The 22,119-nt window shown below is 37.5% G+C and overlaps 1 protein-coding gene across 1 annotated transcript; it reads right to left on the bottom strand.

The window, feature by feature from the left end:
* Positions 1–630: 630 nt before the first annotated feature.
* LOC141575412 (ankyrin repeat domain-containing protein 26-like) lies at positions 631–21,380 on the bottom strand. Its single transcript, XM_074354505.1, has 11 exons — positions 21,179–21,380; positions 18,936–19,090; positions 18,269–18,436; positions 15,868–15,901; positions 15,448–15,589; positions 13,080–13,290; positions 11,736–11,919; positions 10,751–10,888; positions 8,814–9,326; positions 7,206–7,358; positions 631–891 (listed from the first exon to the last, which is right to left on the bottom strand). Exons 3-11 carry the CDS (start codon positions 18,415–18,417, stop codon positions 778–780), a joined length of 1,638 nt encoding a protein of 545 aa, XP_074210606.1. The 5' UTR covers positions 18,418–18,436; positions 18,936–19,090; positions 21,179–21,380; the 3' UTR covers positions 631–777.
* Between the last annotated feature and the right edge of the window lie 739 nt (positions 21,381–22,119).

The raw sequence follows: 22,119 nt of genomic DNA on the forward strand, positions 1-22,119 counted from the left end.
GTAATTACAGTACATTTTTTCCCTTTAGTTTTGAGTCAGTGATTCAGAGAGCAACTTTTAAGTGTGAAAAAAAGCTGAACTTTAAAATACTTATCATCAATGTCAAGTGAATTAAATCTGAATTACAAAATTAAAGTTGAATCACTCTTACATTAGTACTCATGTAATGTGATAGTTCAAAGATTAATAGGATCAATTTAAAATTTTAACAGTTGAACAATACAACCTAACAGTAATCCCAGAGTGTGGTACAGTATTTGAGTCACAATATATTCTTTTCCTCCTAGTCGTCTTCATTTACACCAATTGTTCTTAAAAGTGATTCTCTAGTGAGAGATGTTCTGATAGATCAATTTAGTGATAGTAATGATGGAAACTGAATTATTTAAAGGGAGTAACAAATGCGGCCTTCCTTCCAGAAATCTACAAAACAAACCGCTATATGGGAAGTAGAGGAAACACATAAAATCTACACATCTGAACTGTAATTCTCAGCGAAGTGAATTACAGCACGTTACAGATCAATGCTTCACCTGTAAGAACTGGCTGATTTCTTCCAATCTTTCTGCAATATCCTGTCTTGCTTTCTTTTCAGTCTCCTGTTTGTACCGCATGACTTGACTGAGTTCTTTCAGTTTTTCTACTACATCCCATCTTGCTCGCTCCTCAGTCTCCCGTTTGTACTGCTCCACTGGACTGTGTTCCACTGCGTTCATTTCTAGGTGACGCCTGAGGTGCACTACTTCTTCCAACTGCTTTTTCTCCTCCTCCAGTGTGTCAGATTTCTTTTGCAATTCTTTCATAAATAACTCCTTTAGAAAACGTTGTTTCTGCACTCAGATGGAGAAGTACTGAAGATGTAGATTCCACTTTTGCTGGAAGATCAGCATTCTGCATGAAGAACATAAAACTGTTTGGTAATGATGTTAGCAGACTAAGAACAGCCTAACTCTAAACCAGCATCAAAGGTTGAAATAAATTCAGTTACAATAAAATGGTATCTGCCTTGTGGAATGGAGAAACTCAAATTACTCAGAAAGTCAAGAAAAAAGCTCAAACCACCAAGAGTCACAAAACAATACTGTTTACTGTCATCATCTTATACATTTGTACTTGATTTTACACTCTTATTTTTCTGTAATCGGTTCACGTCTTTCCTACATAAAATGACTACAAGGCACCTCTTAGTAGAAAGTCTCTTACCCCTTCCTCCCCCAAGCCTTAACTCTCCATGGCTTTTAAAGTTTTAGGGAGATCACATTGAGTTACTTAGGGCTGAATTAATAAATGCCTCCCAAAACAAGACTTTGAAAAAAAGACTGCAATTAATACATCTTACAAATATGGGTTCTAATGCCATAAGCCTTTCTCTGAACCACAAATATTTTATGCTTATTTGAATTGCATTCCAAGGAGAAATGAGTGATTCGCAGAGTTAAGGAGAAACCCATCTCCTAGTGTAGTGGTTTTAAGGTGATCCATACATTTTTCTAAAGAAAAAAGCCTTAATTCTTGTAATCCTTTGTGGCTCTCCACAAAACAAGACAACATACTCAACAAAGACAAACAGAAATACTTGCTGGATTTTCAGTGACATTGACTTGGAAGAACTACTTTCCTTCAGATAGAAGGATTATTTGGTAAGACAAGGCAGGCAGAGATGGTGGTTGTAAAACAACTCTACAAATTCCTTGGCACTTCCTCTGTGAAATTCCCTCCCCTGAACTATGTACTGGCCTCAGTCAACTGGTTTCTAGGGGACAGATGTGGGGGCACTGCTGTGTGATTTCTAAGGCTAAATGGCTTCTGACTTTCACTCTGTAGGGATGCTCACCCTTAGAACCCAGCCACCATGTTGTGAAGCCCAGGCCACCTACTGAGTCTTTGTACATGCAGCTGTCCCAGCTGATGACCCCAGGGAATGTCCTTAACCAAAGCCAGCTCCAACTTCCAGATATAAGCATGAACAAGCCTTTAGATTATTCTAGTGCCCGCTTGATGCCAAGTGGAGAAGAAATGAGCTGGCTCCACTGAGCCTTGTCTAAACACAGATTTGTGAACCAAGCAGATGCTGTTTTGAGGCAGTTTATTATATAAGTTATTAGCAATAAATAACTGGCACAGACACTGATATTAAAAATGGGGCACAGCCATTAAAAAAGAACCCAAAATGTGGGGATGCCTTTGAACCTGGAGGTAGGTGAAACCTGAACAGATGTAGAGAAGAGTAAGAGTGAAAATCCAAAGTGTCCCCGAGACTGTTAGTGGAAGCCTGAGGGCTCTTGAAGGGCTGAGACTGACGGCTTCTAGGCCAGGGAAGAAAATGACACTGAAACCGGAGGAAACGGGACTCTTGCTACCAAACAGCTGAAAGTAAAATTGATGAGAGAGATAAGCTAAAACAAAAAGATTATTAAATATAAAGGAACCAGGATTCACTGGGTTCAAATATCTGTATCCCATTTAAAGCATCTCCACATGCCCAACTGTCACATAATGGGTAAGCAGAGAAATGGCTTCCGGGCTAAGATCAAATCTAGGCTGCTGCCAGGAAAACAATCTAAAGATGAAGCCAAGACTTTGTTAAGACCTTGGAAAGATTTAAGGTGCCGCCTCAAATTCCTTTAAAGATCTTAAAAGCATAAGAATTTCAAAGGCATGGTCCCACAACAGCTTCACAGGAAGCCCAACGTGAAGTTTATCTCAAAAAGACATGAGAGTAGCTTTTCCAATGGCATGAACCCCAATAAAATTCACAGGAAACTCAAAAGTTTTAAAGAGAACTGTGGTAGCAAAAACACTGCTTGCTAGCTTGGACTGAAAGAGACAAAGACAGTGCAAAACAGGAAGAGGCCTTTGGGTTTTTCTTAGAAGGTCTACAAGGAGGAAGCTGGCTTGAGAGAACTACTCAGCTGCAAACACAGGTCACTGCTCATGAAAGGGACAGAACAAAGAGCTCAGAGAGGGCAGCGAAGGAGAACCCCTCCCAGGGTTAGGACTAAGTCCTAATCAAAGAGCCAGCATCAGGCTGCATTTCAGAACTGCTACGGACCAGTGTGCCTCCCATCTTGCATCTGTGAGTGAGGGAGTCCTTAGCAGTTTAGCAGAATGTTGGGTGTGTGGTGGCTAATAACCCGTGTCTCCTTATCCTCAAGCCTCAGCACTGAGAGGAGTGCACCCAAGGGGCTGCACTCCAGAAACCATGCCCAGGAACCTCACCCCACCTGAATCCGGTGAAGATGGGAAAGTAAGACCTTGGACTGGAGCCTGAGCCTACCACCACAGCGACCGAGACCTGCTCAGGGACTGAGTGGGGTAAACGGATTTCTCGTATGGAAGCAATAAGAAAACATTGTGGCTAGTGAGCAGATTATGCTGGTTTTTGAATGTCTCCATAAATTTTCAAAGTTAATTCCATAAAAAAGGTAGAATGGGGGCCAACCTTAAGTGCCCTCCTTGTAAAGAACAGCAAATGGTGAAAGGGGCACCGAGTGAACTGCAGGGCAGGTCTGAAAAGGCAGTTCAGCTTCTGCCTCGCTCTTAACCCTGGAACCCAGTCTCACGAGGGCAAGCTCAGGCCACAGAGACAGCTTAGGTGTTCCAGGGGAGGTGGTCCACCTGCCCGCCCCACCAAAGCCACAGTCCACCGCCAACATCAACCATCAGACATCAATGGATGAAACTGCACGCGATTCCAGCCCCCCGCCTTCGAGCTGCCCCACCTGGAGCTGAGAGGAATAGAGGCCAGCTGTCTTGGCCACACTTTTCCTAAGTGTAGGTTGTGAACAAAATAAATGCTTACTTAAGCCACTGAACTTTGGGGAGTTTGTTAGGCAAAAACAGATGAACAGAAAAGTGGATAAAAACGATAGTAAGAAATGTAACTTGAATATAGTAGAAATTGGTCTCCCATAAACTGGAATATAACAAACGTTGAGATTAACTTACTAATGACAAAGTGCTGATAAGAAACAGCAGGTAGCTGAAAGAAAGACCTCAGAACTAGTGAGAAGGAAGGTACTTCAGAGTTCCCCCCAATCACAGTTTCTTACAAATTGACATGTATTTCACAATTTTCCCTCAACTTTGAGGGTAAGGAAGACTGGTAAGCAAGGAGACATAGGATTTGAAGTCTAATAACTGAAAAATAACTAGAAACAGTCAGTTTACCAAAATCAGACTTTTTACCTCATTTCAATTAACTGAACTTCTAAGAGACAGGCAGCTTTGAGAATTTATTAATCTAGCACTCACTCTTCATTTTCCTTTCCTCAGAGAGAAAATAAAATATTATGGAACCGTAAGTATAGTGTCCTTTGGCAGTATTTAAATTAAATACAATTTTTCCTTTACCTGACTTCAAAGCTGGTTGGTAAGGGAAGGTAGGACTGTCTCAGCTTCATGTTGTAGCACAATGCTTCTCTGTGTCACACAGAGTGGCTTTGAACTTTTGAAATTCAGACTACTAGTCTGTTATCTGTTTCTGATAAACTGATTGAATATTATCTAATTTTTAACAGCTGTACTCTTGAAAAATTTTCCTTGGATGGGATGAAATACTTATTTCATTAATTATGCATTCAGCTATAGATTACAGCTAGGCATCTCTCTTTTTAAGTAAAAGGAGGTAGACACAGGGAGCTGAGAGTGCAGGATCTACACCAAGAACAAGATCGGCACCAGTGTTACACACAAGAACCAAGCCAAAAGAGGACTTGATCGTGAACCGCAAGATGATGGATTAGAGAGGCTTCCAAAGAGGAAAGTTGAATTAATCTTTTCCAGGCTTAATCTTTTGCCTCTAGATAGTGAAACCTATGGATGAGTCTATGAATTATAATGAGTGCAACATAATGAAGTATATTGCAGACTGAGTGAGCAGATCCTGTGACCATGATTTGATGGAAACTGGAGTGAAGTGGGAGGCAAGGATGAGAAAACAAAGGTCTGAATGGGGGCAGGGATGGACTTTATCTTTGCAAGCCTACTTTCTGTCACACAGTCATGTCAGAGTCAGCAAGGCATAAGCTGGCCACAGGCCCTTTCAGGAAGCAGCAGATCTCCACAGAAGTAGTTACAGATACCCCATGACACTGACTTTTTGTTATTATGTAAAACAACTGGTACTATGCAAGATGACTCAGAAAGAGTTCTCGTAACATCTGACTTGGTACCGGCATAGGACAGACATAGATCAAGGCATCACCACTGAGAATCTAAAAGAAACCCTCACATTTACGATCAACTGATTTTCAATACGAGTGTCAAAATAACTGAATGAGACAATAATAGTCTTTTTAACAAATGGTACTGGGACAACTGGATATCCACAAGCCAAAGAACAAAATTCGACCTCTACCTCATACAATACATACAAAATTAACTCAAAATGAAAGAGCTAAAACTACAAAATTCTTAGAAGAAAACACAGGTGTGTGTCTTCATGACTGGATCTGGCACTTGTTTCTTAGGTAGGACAGTAAAAGACAGAAATAGATTAACTGAACTTCATCAGTATTAAAAACTTCTAGTCTTCAAAAGACACCATCAAGAAGGTAAAAAGGCAATCTCCTGAATAGGAGGAAATAATCGAAAATCCTACATCTGATCAAAGATTTGCACCCAGGATACAAAAAGAACTCTTACAATTCAATCATAAAAAGACAATCCCATTTTAAAATGAGCAAAAACCTGGACAGGCCTTCAAAGAAGATACACAAATGGATAAGCGCATGGAAAGATCCCCAACATTCTCAGTCATCAGAAAGATGCAAATCAAAACACAATGAGATGCCAGTTCACACCCACCAGGAGAGCTAATCACCAGTGTTGACAGGGATGCATAGAAACTGGGAGAATTACACACTGTGGATAAAAATGTTAAATGGTGCAGCCACCCTGGGAAACAGCATGGCAGTTCCTCAAAAGGTTAAACACAGTTACCGTATGACCCATATGACAGCATTTCCATTCTTAAGTCTATTCCCCAAAGAAATGAAAACATGTTTACATCAAAACTTGGACAGAAATGTTCGCAGCAGCATTATTAACAATAGGCAAAAAGCAGAGGCAACCCAAATGTCCATCAACTGATAAATAGATAAACGGTTTAGCCCCACAACCGAGTAATGTTTGACAATAAACAGAAATGGAAATACTGACAAGCGCTATAACATGGATGAACCTTGAAGACGTTCTGTCAAATGAAAAAAGCTAATCATGAAGGACCACACGGCATGTGATTCCATCCATGGGAAACACCCAGAACAGGCACATCTATAAAGACAGAAGTCAGCCTGGTGGCTGCCGGGGGCTGAGGGGGATGGCGGGCTGGGGGTGATGGCCAAGGGATGCAGGCTTTCTTTTTAGGGTGATGGGAATGTTCTAAAATTGACTGTGGTGACAGCTGCACATCTCTGGATATACTAGGAGATACTAACTATGCATCCTAAATGGGTGACTTATATGATATGTGATTTTTTTTTTTTTGGTGCAGGAAAGTAATCAGGTTTTACTTCTTTATTTTTAGAGGAGGTACAGGGGATCGGACTCAGGACCTTGTGTACGCTAAGCATGCACTCTACCACTTGAGTTATGCAATCCCCCCTATAATATGTGAATTATATCTCAATAAAGTTAAAAAAAATCCAAAGGCAGGATCTAGACAATTTTCTTAATTGTCTATTTTGGGTGTACATTCATGATCTGAACTCCTCCATGCTTTGACAACATGTCTAAAACGAAGAGAAAATGAAGGCAATGTCTAACTTCAACTGGTTAGTATAATGACCTTTCTGCACAAGGTATTCTGAAATCCATGAAGTAAATACACACAGATTCTATATCCATTCACAAAAGTGAAGATGCGTTATGACAATTTTCTGGAACATGCCATGAAACATTATCCTCTGATTTTATCTAGCTTGCCTCGTGGTGAGAGATCACTAAAAAATACTGTTTAGTAGGGAAAAAAAGTTAACTTCTGTGGGGAAAGGTGTGTAATTTTCAACTTCTCTAAGGGTAAATATCATAAGAAAAAATATATAAAGAAATGGCAGAATGAAAGTCAAAGTTTAAGAAACAAGTGCATTATAAATAAAAGTGTAATTATAATGAAGATACAAAAGAAAGCTGTCCCTGAAAAGCTAGTGTCCTGCAATGCTCTGCGCTGCACTCACGGCTGACGTGCTAGATTTCACACGTACTGGGTTCGCAGCTTGATGTGACCTCCTCTCTGAGTCCTGTGTCTCATTTTCTGAGTTAGTGTGATGATGTGCTGTCACCTCCAGGGAAGCTTCCAACATGGACACTTTCTTTCGGGTGTCAGTCAGCTCTTGCTGAAGCTGTCTCATACAGGCCTAAAGAGAGAACTCTGTTACTGATTTTTAAGTCACCTTATCATTAAGTTACATTAATAAAATATAACTCCAACATATGGACTTTGAGAACTATCCCCACAGACATCAATTCACCTTCTTTTTCTCACAGGCACACATTCCTGTTTACTAAATTTCATTAAAGACACAGAAGGCATGACCCTCCTGCCTTACTGACAGTAAGTTAACTTAGACAATGGATACAGCCCCACCAGCCATTCCCTGCCCCTCCCAGGAAGTGGCCAAGCTTTACCCCCACTGAAGTCTCAAACAGAAATGGGCGTGTGGGTGGGATGAGTGGTGGTAAGTTCCACACTGTGGAACACTCTCCCTCTTTCTCATTAGAGGCTAAGTTCAGAGTCCTTCACATGTTCAATCTGGTGTTTAAATCCTTCCAACAGACTCCTATCTCACAATAAAAATGAGGTTATTCCAATGGCCTCTGGGCACCCGCGACAACCTGGCCTCCCCTGCCTCCTGGACTGCAGTTCCTACAGCTCCCCCCACCCCTCCCACTCACTCCCTTCCTGCCACTCAGGACTCTTAGCTGCTCCTCCTCAGTCTGAAAATGGGACCCCAATGCCAAACTCGTACATCACAGAGCGCTCCAGTTCCTTTGTACTGGACAAACTTACATCCAAATGACAGTAACTGAGCCTTGAAATGAGAATTGTGAGCAGATTATTTAAAAAAATGTTCAATGTAAATTATAAATAGAACAGGGGAGACTAAGTCAAACAGTTTTGCTAAAATTTACATTTGTCTCAAATTATGACTGAATGAAAAGCAGATGCCTTTAAGGAGTGGCGAGGTCATAACAATACATAATTTGAGATGGAAATATTTCAATTTAATTCCAGCTGACATGTATACAAATAAAATTATATCAACTAAAAATATATGAAAAGCTACTGAATGAAAAGTACTGCAAGATACAGTGTTTACACATCAGTTCATCTGGGAAATCTGGATTTGACTGTCAAGGTAATCCACACAATTGAATCTTTTCTCTCTCTTTTTTTTCTTTTACTTTTTTTGTTCACCCAACTGAATCTTAATTTCAAAATACTCATTTTAGGTCTGAGCATTTCATTTATCTGCTTCATCACGACACTAAAATGTGGTGACAGGAAGATTAAAATGATTTCGGCAGTATAAGAGGAAATTACTAAGACCTCCCTGTATCTGTCAACAACTTACAGCTTAATCTCTTAGAATTTCAGGTGACACGGCATCTTTACTCAAAGTAAAGCACCTCTCAGGCCTAACTTTTGTTTGCTGGATACAAGGCATGCTTTTAGGCTGCTTTACAATGTACATATTTACAGCCCACACATTTTTTATATTCAACTAGTTTCAACACTCAGCTTTCATCGGATACTACTTTGAACTTTCTTTGAGGAAGTCTGAAAATCAGTTCCCTTTCTGGGTACTTACTTCCATTTCTGCTCTGTCCGTTACATACTGATACAGTCTGTCCTTTAAACATCTGGATTCATCGATTAACTCCTTGTTTCCTTCCTCCAGCATCAGAACTCGTCTGCTCATGGCTTCAAGTTTTCCCAGGTGATCCAGAAACGGCGCTGGGATATTAAGTATTGTCTTTTTACTTTTGGCCCCACTTTGAGCAGCTTCCAGTTGCTGTCGAAGCAACACGTTTTCGCTTTCTAGTTCACATACTCTCTCCTCCAAGAACACCTGCTTTCCAATGTATCTGTTGACTTCCCCTTGTTTGCTCTGAGACAAGGATTCAGTTTCCTTGTTTGAACGCTGGGCTTGGCCTCGGTCTCTATGCACACATTCAAATACCAACGTCGTTGGTCTAAGAGCATCTCTCCTGGGATGGAGCTCAATTTCTTGGCCACGGAATTGACGTTCAGCTTCAGGAAGTTGCTGAGGAAGCACCTCGCTGTTATCTTCTGGGTCAGACAGCTCAAAATCCTTTGTGTCCTGTAAGTGAAACCCCTTATCTCTTACTCTGAACTGTACTCAATAAACTGACATATCATAATTTCCTTTGAAGTGAAAGACTAATCTCTAAGTTTATACAACAAAAAGTTTGCAATATCTGGGTATCCAACTGGAAGAACTTAAGGTGGATACAAATCTCAAACTTTAAACAAGCAGAAATCCCCAAAAGTTTAAAAATTTAAAGACAGTGAATCCATGAAAGTAAAAAAGAAACCACAAAAGGATGTTTAAGAAGCTCAGAACTGGGAAGGCCTTTCTCTGAAATACAACAAACCCAAAAGGCTTAAAATAAACAATGAATAAATCTGACTACACTTAAAAATTATATCTGACATCTAACCTTTACAGCTACCCCCAAAGGAAGAGCCTTAGCTCTGTATATATTTGGACAGGTTAAATTTCATAAAAAAATTTTCCTGAGAATACTCCATAAATATTCTCCCTTTCTAACATTTTTAGAGCAAGTTATAAGAATTACATCTACGGATAAGTGATAAATCTAAGCACTGTACTAAGCACGTCTACAAGCATCAGTTAACTCAGCTGTGACAATTCTGGAATAAAGGGTTAAAAACACAAGCAAGCTGCAGGGTTACCCCCAGGTCTTCTGACTCTCTCTTACACCAAACCAACACTACTTCTCTAGGACAAATATATAAACACAAGAGAAGCCTTCTACTTCCCTAATGGTGAATACACTAAAGGTAAAGAAGCTCAAATTTACAGAGCTCTTCTTAGAAAATCAGGAGACTATTTGCTTCTGCAATAATTTTTATTTCTTCTTCATGGTGTTTATAACAGTAATGGATGTGAAGTAGCAGGGAAATACAGTGAACTGTTTTATTAAAAATAAAATACTGATCAATAAATTATCACTAAGTATAGATTATGGTATGTCACTATATTCAAAAGCTCCTTGTACTGAAATCGCATACCACATGGAGCAGAGCATTACTTTTTATCACACGTAGGAGAACGACACCCAGACTATGGTTTCTGAACCGGCTATACTTTTTCCTCCTTACCATCAGTGGAAGTGATAAAGTAACCTCTCCATTCATCTATCAAAGGAGTGAGATCACTGCCAGAAACTAGAATGCCTGCTGTTAGTAGCAACAGTTTTGAGATCATGGAAAGTTCATCAATTCCTATAGGAAATATGAACAGCCTCTCCTCGGATGAGGCCATTGTGAATGTCACTATGTCACTGTTGCAGGCAAATGGATTTGAATTCAAAATATTGCTTTATCCAATGAACCAGAAATGAAACCCCCAGAAAATATATTTACATATATAGGCTTTTAAAACCCTCTATACTTTCTATACCTATAGTATTGGTTTTTAAACTATGTAAGTATACAAATTCATACACACACGTGTTTGAAGATGACTAAAGAAAATACCTCAGCATTCATTTTCTTGTTAGTCTTTTCTGCCTCCTTTTGTTGGGAAAGATGATGGGCCAGGATTTCATCTTGTATTACTCTGGCATTCTGCTCTCGAGAAAGTTGTCTCTGAGCATCATTTTGCTCTTCTAAAACCTGGAGACATATTTCATTAGGTTTGGGGTTTTATACCATGAAAAAAAGTCAAAAAAAGCTTAGGAGGGGAATCTTAAACAAAAATTTTTTTAAACTGTTAAAAAGAAGTAGCCTTTTTAAGCACAGGGATCTTTACTGCACATAAATAACTCAAATTCTAATATATACGACAGCTAAATTTATCACAGAGCAAAAACACAAAGGATGCAGTATCATGAAAGAAAAATTTTTTTAACACTTTTTAAATTGAGTTATAGTCATTTTACAATGTGTCAAATTCCAGTGGAGAGCACAATTTTTCAGTTGTACATGAACATATATATATTCATTGTGACTTTTTTTTTGTTGTGAGCTACCACAAGATCTTGTATATATTTCCCTGTGCTATACAGTATAATCTTGTTTATCTATTCTGCATATTCCTGTCGGTATCTACAAATTTTGAAATCCCAGTGAAAGAAAATTTCTTTATAAGGCATTTAACCAATTCCATCACAGTCTCAAGGCAATTCAGCCTGGATTTTAACTTCAAAAAGCCAGAATTAACACATGGATTTGAATTAGACTTGTTACTCTGTTGAATGGACCAAAACCGTCAATCCTTATGTTAATGATTAAGCTCAATTTAACTTCCATTCCTTCATTCAGAAAAGACACAGAGCATCTATTAGATGCCAAGAACATCAAGAAATTAGTAAGTTAAGCTCTAAATGTCATAGTTCATCTTTAGGATGAGATAACTTTCATTTGTTTTAAATGAAAATACAGATAAATTCAAAAGAATATTATAAATAATATTGATGAAACAGTGTTAGAGATACGCAATTTTCACCTAAGACTAATTTACCTGGTTTGGTTTATTCCTTATGCTCTTCCGTTTGCATTCTAGTGCCCGGGCAGTGCTTTCAAGTTCTTGGTTCGCGGAAACTTGCTCATTGCATTCTTTCTCTTTTCTTTTTAAGTCATCCTTAGTGTTTTCATATAATATATAAGCATTTTTCTTCTTCTTTGTTTCTTGTTCCAATGTTAATCTGCAGTGAAATATGCTTACCTTAAAATTTATTTTGTTAGAAAATAAAAAGTTCATTTTATGATCTGGTTCTTCACAAGCTGATTTATTACCCCAATGGAATTTCTATGTTCTCAATTTTTTTTTCATTTTTAAGTCTCACATTTTAAATTCCTCACTTCAATCTCTTCATAAAGATAGACTATATATATGTATATATATATATATATTTGAAAAGTAGCAATGAAAAGACATAATGCTACTGAGTTTCAGTCAAGAGTAACTCTGGTCAATAGTGTAGGAAAGAAAATTTGCAATTCTTCAGTAAGGTTTGAATTGAAAATTACCCTTCCCCCCCACATAGTCATAAATTACTCCTTCATTAGGACAGAGAATTTAGTCATTAATTAAAAGAGAAGTTACTATTTAGAAACAGGTTTATAATTTCATGAGAAATAAAATTTCAACTTCATGAGATATTACAGGGACTCCTACATGATCTCCAGGGGAAGGTAACATCCGCAGATGTCTTTTCCAGAACACTGACCCACTAATTAGCATAATCCAAGGCGAGGCTGGGGAGTCTACTCCCTGATGCCCTACACTTTATGTTTCTTCTTTTGCAGCACTTTGAACTTACCTTGTTGAATATTATTTATTTTAGTAAATCATTTTTAAATCCCTTTTGGTACAAGGCAGGATCCCTATTAATTAAGAAATAAAGAGTAACCCGTGCTTTCAGCATACACCTTTGAACTGGTCTTATCTCTGTATGAGAGAGATGCTGAATAAACTAACCAGTAATCACTTTCCACTTAACTTTTTAGTCCATCCATTCATATGTTAAGAGTCAAACTGCATAAATTTTTTTAAAGTTTCTGCCTTGAGAAAAATGGTCATTTCATAATTCTGCAAGTGGGAATGTAAAGTAACATAAACTTTCTGGAGGACAATTGAGAGATAAGGACCAAAGATTTTTTTAAAGAAATATAGAATGAGTGTGTGTGTATATATATATAGCTGTTATTTCCAAGAGTCTCATATTCCACAATATTAATGAAATTTTCTCCCCTGTAAAATCCCAAAAGGTAAGTTAGCAATTTTAAGACTTTTCCTACATACCTACAGTATTAAAGTAAACATAGAGTTCAAATATTTCTTTAAAACCAAGAAATTCAGTACCTCATGCTGCAGAGCTGTCGTTCCCACTCCACATTTTGAAGTTTTAACTGTGATTTTGCTTCTCTTGTTTTCAACAGCTCTGCTTGTAGCCAGTTCACCTTATTTTCCATTTCTTTAATTTTTCCTGTAAGTAGTGCACAGTCAGATTCTTTCAGTTCTATTGATCTGAATGAATGAACTGGATCCTCAATTTTCAATAACCTATCAGAATCTGCATTAGGAAGAAAACAAACATAGAAACAAAATATATGAATAATTTTTGTGTATAAAGGACTGTGCATTTTCACATTCATTCATCCATATATTGAACAAATGGATATTGAGCATCTATAACATGGAAGACATTCTTCTAAGCTCTGCAGATATTAAAAGAATGACAAAATAATATTATGAACATTATGCAAATAAATTTGACAATTCAGATGAAGTGGGTAAAATTCCTTGAAAGAGAGAAATTACAAAAGCTCAATTAAGAAAGAGCAAATAAGCTAAAAAGCCCTATATCTTAAAAACCAAAACAAAAGTCCTATTTAAAGACCTTACGACAAAGAAAATTCCAGTCCCAATGGTTACACTGGTGAATTCTACCATATATTTTAGGAAAATTTAATACCAATTCCACACAAAGTCTCCTCGAAAAACGAAGAGGAAGAACTATGTCCTCATTCTATAAAACTAACATTACCCTGAATCCAAAACCAGACAAAGGTATTACAAGAAAGAAAACTAATGTCATGAAAATGGAGGTAAAAATTCTAAACAAAACATTAGCAAATTAAATCCAACAATACAGGAAAATTCATCACGACCAAGTGGGGTGTATCCCAAGAACGCAGGGCTGTTTTAACACGTAAAAATCAATGTTATTCATCATATTAACAAACTAAAAAAGAAACCATATGATCATGTCAGCGGATAAAAAGAGGCACTTGCCAAACCTCAGCATCTATTCCTGATAAAAACTTCCAGCAAACTAGGAACCAAGGGAACGTCTTCACTATGACAAAGATCCGTGCTAACCCTACAGCTGACACCATACACAATGGTGAAAAACGGAATGCTTTTCCCAGAAGGTGAGGAACCGGACAGGAATGGCTTCTCTTACTCCTTCTATTCAGCACTGTACTGGAGCCAGTGCAATCAGGCAAAATAAAGGACCAAAAGACATCTAGATGGGAAATGAAGAGGTAAAAGTGTCTGCTAATCAGCGGGGAATACGATTACATGATGCGAGTCAGCTAACTCCAACCTGTGGGCTGGGTTGCTTGCTTTGGTAAATAAAGTTTTACTGAAATACAGCCACATCCATTAACTTGTGCATTGTCTATGGCTACTCTTGTTGCAACACTGACAGAGCTGATTAGCTGTGACAGAGAATGTATTTATTGGCTGCAAGTCTTAAATGTGAACTCTCTTTAGTAAGACAGTAGTTTAAAGAAGAAAAATCTTGACCACCTTTGGTTACGTAGAAAATCTGAGAGAATCCATAAAAAGGCTACTAGAACTAATAAATGTGTTCAGCCAGGTTGGAGGGCACAGAGTCAGTATACAGAAATCAGCTATATTTCTATCATCAGAAACTAAAATTTAAAATATAGTATTTTGAAACAAACAAATAAGTAAAAATACACTATTTACAGCTGCACTGAAAAATAAGAAATACAGGTAAACATAAAAGACGGAAAGACCCAGACACTAAAAACTCTTAAAATATTACTGAGAAAATCAAGGAAGACCTATATAAATGGAGAAATGAACTTTGTTCAGGGTTAGAAATTCCATTTTGTTAAGAAGTCAATTCTCCCCAAATTAATCTACAGATTCAACATGATCTACATCTCATTTCCAGGACACTAGCAGACTTTTTTTTTTTCACATTGACAAGATGATTCTAAAATTCATGTGGAAAGAAGGGTAATAAAAGGAAACAAGATGAAGCCAGAGGACTGTGGCCTTTAACCATGGAGCTACGAGAAGCAGGAGCTGGATTTTAGGCAAGGAGGTTAACAAAGACCTGAATTTTAAAAACTATCTAGTAATCATGCTGGCGGCGTAGACCAAGGTTCCAGGAGGGGGAACAGCGGAGAAGAAAATCCTGAGGTGATTTCAGCGTTCTAGGAGGGAAGCAGTGATACCCTGACCTTGGGTGAAGGCGTAGGAGCAGCAGAGTCAACAGAAAGCACAGGGAGTGGGAACGGTCACAGCCCCCGGCTGGCAGCGCACAACACATCTGCTTCTGCTTTGACACAAAGCAGGTTTCTGAGACGCAGCGGACTGTAACGGAGCTGTGCTCCCTGGGGCAGTACTAGGTGTGCAAAGGTTACCACGAGATACTTAAAAAGGCTGTGTAGTCATATGGGGGTCCTACCTTTACTCTCCAGGCCAAGTTGTTTGATTAGCCTCAGGGTACTCTTACAATTAGGGGAAAGCGACTTGTGATCCTCAGAAGCTGTTTCCGGTGCCAGAGTTAAGTCATCGAGGTCATCCACAGAATTCACCTGCTCTGTGACCTACAAATAAATAATGCTATTTCACAGTGTCTCCAACATAGTTGTAAAATACGCTCAGTGTACAGAGGTGATAAATATCCATCTTTTTATGAGAGCAAAAACACAGACAATTCTCCAAACAACTGATTTTCGTCAGAAGGCTAACTTTATCAATTATGTTTCTAAGTTATTTTTAAGTAAATGTCTCTACAACAAAGGAGGATTTTGTTTTTCCACTCTATCTTTTATAAATTTTTTTTTACTACAGGAAAATATTTTTGATTAATATTTTACTATACCTTGTCCTTTTTAGTAGACATTTTCTTTGAAGACCTGAAAAAAGAAAAAAGCCATTCCTTTAAGCCAAATACTAAATATTGGAAATACAAGAAGTATGTAAATCTATTTTTTATATAAAACCTTTGCATTGATAATTTTCAATAAAAGGGATTAAACAAAAAATGGAAACAGTAACAATAAAGGACAAAGAAAGCATATCAATTATATTATTAACAAAGTATTAAATTTAAATCAAGCAGACAAGGAAAGGAAAAGGAAGAACATAAAATTACTTGTGTTATTTGATAGGAAAAAATATACCAGGATTTTCTTGTTGTTGTCTTTTTCAATAAAAACTGGCTTTCATGGCAATAAAACCTATTTGGAAAGTATTACTTAAGTCCTTATATGAAAGAAACCGTTTTCTAATAACCATGACATCAGCTTTTTTGAGGACTTAGTGTGCAACTGCTGTGCATTATTATCACCACTTTACGTGTCTTAAAGACATTTTAATCCTCACAACAATCCTGGGAGGTAGGTAATACATCAGGTACTTTACCCAGAAAGAAAATGAGGCACAGAAAGGCTAAGTCATTTGTCGAAGCCCCTATGTCTGCCCAGAATTCCAACCCAGGCAATCTGGCTTCAATACTTGCATTTCACAGTATGCTAAGAAACTAATATTTACTTTTAAGCATTTTTAACTAATGTAGTAAATGAATCTCTATTATTATTCTATGTCTAGGTATAATTATAAGTAATAATTTCTGGGGCATATGTCCAGAAGGAACCCTACTTCAAAATGACACCTGCATCCCAATGTTCATAGCAGCACTATTTACAATAGCCAAGACATGGAAACAGCCTAAATGTCCATCAACAGATGACTCGATAAAGAAGAGGTGGTAGGTGTATTTATACAATGGAATACTATTCAGCCATAAAAACCAACAACATAACGCCATTTGCAGCAACATGGATGCTCCTGGAGAATGTCATTCTAAGTGAAGTAAGCCAGAAAGAGAAAGAAAAAAACTATATGAGATCACTCATATGTGGAATCTAAAAACAAAAGCAAAACAAAACAAATACAAAACAGAAACAGACTTATAGACATAGAATACAAACTTGTGGTTGCCAAGGGGGAGGAGGGTGGGAAGGGACAGACTGGGATTTCAAAATGTAGAATAGATAAACAAGATTATACTCTACAGAACAGGGAAATATACACAAGACCTTGTGGTAGCTCGCAGTGAAAAACATATGTGACAATGAATCTATGTATGTTCATGTATAACTGAAAAATTGTGCTCTACACTGGAATTTGACACAACATTGCAAAACGACTATGATTCAATAAAAAAATGTTAAAATAATAATAATAATTTCTGAATCTTAACACCTATTTTTTAAAAATAAAAAGACTTTAGACCTAGGCAATACTGGAAATCTACTTTTAATAAAGATTTGCTTTTGCTAAAGACATTAATCAGCTGGCATTCATTATCCATTCAGCTGTTTGTTCATGCATCTGACAGGTCCTTATGGAGCATGATGGCTTTTTTAATTTAGAACTTAGTAATCCAAAAGTAATCATCTGTGATAGATTGTTAACAGTTTATTATTCTATCATATATAAACAAAATCTTCCCCTTCTTCCTAGAATCTAAACAAATATTAAGTTAATATAATCTGGTATTTTGTAATAGCATACAAAACCATAGCCACTCATGATGATATTGTCAAGGACACTATAAAATATAGAATCATCAAGGAATGATTAAACCCTATTCAGTATGGCCTAAGTGTTTGTATAGTCATTATGAGTATACAATTTTTAAAAAATCTATGGACAATGGTGTAACTTTAAAGTCATTATCTGCATATTCAATTGCATAAGAATATTACGCTTCAGAACTAATGAATAAGCCTTACAACAATACCATACATGAATACTTTACTACAGTATTTTAAAGATAACAGTACAATCAATACACTTTCTAATATCAGAAATTCAAAGTTAAATTGAAAAACACGTCTTCTATGGAATCTCATCCAACAGCACAGAGACATCCCCTACAAACTATCATCTCATCATTAAAAACAGAAAGGGAACCCCCACGAGCCCCACGTTCCCCTTCAGTTATCACCCAGTCCTCTCCTGCCTTCCCAGGGAATGTCCTCTGAGGGGCTGTTCACACTGATTCCCTGCAGCCCGGCTTCCCTGGGGACGTATTACTGAAACTACTTCCGGTCAAAGGCACTTGTCCTCATCTTAGCCTTTCGGCAGAGTTCCTCCGACACAGGTGAGAATCCTCTTGCTTTGGCCTGTGCACTATATGCTGCTGTTCTATTTCCAGAGAAGGTAATCACTGCTAATACGTCTTCAGCTAGAAATAAAGAATTTGTAGGTTTTACCTGCCACAACCTTGATCTCCTTCACTTAAACTGCTGTTGTCATTCCTGTGTAGGAGACCACCAGCCAGCGAGGCAGTCTTCGCAAATACACGTGAAGTCACAGATGCTTTTAATGTCCGTTTTCCACTTTCATTCTTTACTCCCTTCATGTGCAAGCCAGGACAGCTACTTTAAAACAATCCATAAAAAAGCCTATTTTTAAAATATAATTCTACTGATAAATTAAAAAAAAACCAATTTTTGTAAAATTCCAACTCTTACCCATCTTCAATCATTTATTAATTCACAAAATGGTTAACAAGTGCCAACCATATGCAAGGAAACACAAATTCTTGCTTCAAAGACAGATTTACAATTATGATACAATGTGATACGCAAGAGCTGACATATGAAAGTAAAGTGAGCATGAGGAAGGCTTTACAGAAGAGGGGAAATAAACAGGAATCATGAGCAAAAGAGACAGGAGGAAATTATTCTACTTAAGAGATTAAGAGATTAGAATGTGAGCACAAAGATTAGGCACATGGCATTTAGTTGTGTCCTAGGAACCTGGAAGGAAGAGTACAAAATATATGGAAGCAAGTAGAGAGATGAGTCTGGGAAGAAATTCTGAACAACATCTAGGAAAAGAATAATTACCTACTGCTGAATACTGATATAGGCTTACCTATCAGAATCTCCTTTCTGCAGAGCAGGAAACCGCTGGTCATCAGTTTTTCCCCTCTTCCTCTGCTGAGTTAATCCTTCATGATAGCTGCCATCACATATAGTTTCTGATCCTTTCAGTTCACCACTTTTGCTCCTGTTCTCTTCTACTTCAACCTTCAGTGAAGGTTTCATACAAAGGGTAATTATTACTTTATTCATTATAAAGACTTTGTTATCATTCACTTTATCATTTGACTCAGAGTTTGCCCTGATTTCAATTGATTAAGATATTTTTGTGCTTATTTTAATTTTTATCATTTCAAGTCATTGGAATGTTTGTAAATTCTGCTTCTTTCTGTTTGAGGAAAAGAAACAGAATTTCCAAAATTTCAAAAAGGACTTTCTGAATGTTGTGCTCTTACATCCACTCTTCCCCATGTGAATGGCAGAGACAGAGAAACAGAAAGACAAAGGCATAAAATTTGTCCTCTTCTGTCTTTACCACCAAGATTTTGTATTAAACAGCCAGATTTAGAAGATGTCGAACCTTGGTGCTTCAGTAACAGAAAGGAAACATTCTTCTTTCTGTGCTAAAGCTATCCTTTCCCCACTACTTTTTATAATTCTTGTTTCATTTGGATCCTGGGGTATCAAAATGTGGTGTTTAATAAAACATATAAACCCATGTTTACCGAAAGGAGCAGAGTGAAACTGATGAATTGCCAGTTAGTGTGGAATTCTGCAGAAGGAATAATGCTTCCCAATTTCACATTCAATAACCATGGCCATTTTATAGCTAGACGGCATAGGAGTAATGAGTGATCTACCTTAGCCCCACTGTTTACTGAAAACGGGAACACAACCAAGAAAGGTTAAGTGATTTGTCCAAGTTCCCTAAAGCAGTATTCCCCAGCATTTTACGGTGTCAAAAGAGATGATACAATTCTGTAACACTGAATCTAATAAGCTACCAAATAAATTCATCAAATTGATCAGATAAGTGTGACTTCGGCAAAGTTGGGGGCAGGGCTCATCTCCTTTTTCTATTAAAGGGGAACACCTTCAGATTTCCATCTTTAACACTCTTTGCACCTCACACAAAAGAACACACACATTTTAAAAATCTATTACTAGAACTAAAAAAAATCATTCAGTGCATCTCAAAACTCAAGTTTCTCAAAACTCAAGTTTTCTCCTTTGGAGATAAATACTGAATTTTTTTTGCTGAGGGTTCATACTACCTATATGGTAGAATCATACATGTCAAAACTTCCTACATTTTATTAAATAATATAATGTAAGTGTCTGCCTCAACAGAAACACCCGGAAGTGGTGACTCAAGAGTATGTGGGAGCACATGTATTCTTAAGAATATCTCAAAGTGGCCATGATGGAATTCTAAGTGTCCAGTGATCAGTAAAACAGAGAAGCCTGCACTCATTAACGCACAACACACGGATCAGTTTAGTGAGAGCACGTGCTTATATACCCCTTCTCTCAGTCACTGCTTCCTTCCCATTCTATGGATGTGCAACTTACATTTAAGCCAATAGATTAAAACAAAAAAACAAAACCCTTGAGCTTATATTTCTTAAGCTATTTCACTCGCATTTATTCCGGCTCAGAAGGTCACGTGGCACACAGCTGAATTACTTTCCCACTTCATACGAAAGACTGGCACAGAGACTTAGGTTGATTAAGGAACAAAACCCAGGAAAATGCTTCCCTGAGTTCCTGTTATTTAAATGGCAGAAATAGTCTGTTTCTACACAATTACATATTTAGATGACCCCGTTTTATACTTAGGCTATTTTCCTAAGTGGAAAATCAGATCAAGTACGGATCAGAATGGAAGAGATTATTGATATAGAGAAAAAAAACAAGAGCAGTAGCAAAGGAACCTCTACCTCTTTTTGAAGCTGAATTTTCTTTTTCCAAAGCCAGGAATTCTACTTGTAACATGCCTACCTCATTGTTAAACCTTTCCATATCTTGGTGTAACTCTTTTAGATATACTTTGGATGTTCTGTTACCATTTGATGGAGAAGAACTCACATTTCCTAATTCAGGGTCCATGATTTTAGAATTACTAGCATCACAGTTATCTGCAAGCAATGGCTTCTGGAGCTGGTCTTGTATTGGTTTGGTTTTCTTACAAGTATTTGAAACAGCAGACATATTGTGACTTTCTATTTGAATCATGTGTTTCATCTCACTGGAGAGGTCAAGCCACAAACCAAAAAGGCTTTTTGGGTCACTTACCTGAGGTGCACGTCCAATGTCTGATTTCCAGTGAGTATTTTGGCTCCTTTTCGGTTTTCTTTTTGTAGCCAATTCTTGGTCTTCATTCACTGTAAATGGAACTCGGTTCCTTACTTCATTTTCTCTGTCATTACGAAAACTCTCCTTGGTTTTGTTAAAAACGTGTTCAGTGTCTGGCTTATCGTTTTCATCCAACTTATTTTCATTTAAATAAAGTTTTGAAGATGACTGGCAACCATACTTGACTCAGACTTGGAATAAGATGCAAAAACATTTTCAAGACTGGGCTCTTTGTGTTCAGAGACTGCCTGGAATCCTATAGAGACAGAGGCTCCAGGTGCATCCTTTTCCTCAAAATCAAATGTATTATCTGTCACGTTGGAAGGTAGTTCCTTTAAGTCACCATGTAGTTCAGAGTTGTCAGGAAGCGGCACTACCTTACGATGAAAAGTAATTTTGCCTTTTTCATGGATTTTACTCATTTTCTGGTTTGACTTCTTTGTGATAAATTCTGAATTATGTTTCCAGTCGAATTTTCCTTGTTTGACCCACATGTCCTCATGCTTCTCCACACAAGAATGTTTTGAAGATACAGGTATGTCCTTTCTGTCATTCTCCTTATTCACTTCTGGTTCTCTAGGCGTTTTTTGCAGATGCACAAGTGAAAGATTAATCTGGTTGATTTGATCTTCAGATTTCTTTTCTTTCACAGTACGTGCTTGTGAAACACATTTATCCTTAAGTAGTCAAGTACAGATAAAGAAAAATTAGAAAATAATTAAAATTTAACAAACTTCGTAATCTATGTTGGGCTACTCACAAACTAAGAAGTGAAACATAACTTGCCTTAGCCTTGAAATAGGAGAAAAACAGGAACTCAGAAACCTAACTTTGTCACTGTTTGTTTGAACTAAACAATTCACACGTGTTAAATCTACCAA

Source organism: Camelus bactrianus, chromosome 28 (assembly GCF_048773025.1).
Source record: "Camelus bactrianus isolate YW-2024 breed Bactrian camel chromosome 28, ASM4877302v1, whole genome shotgun sequence".
Lineage (NCBI taxonomy): Eukaryota > Metazoa > Chordata > Mammalia > Artiodactyla > Camelidae > Camelus > Camelus bactrianus.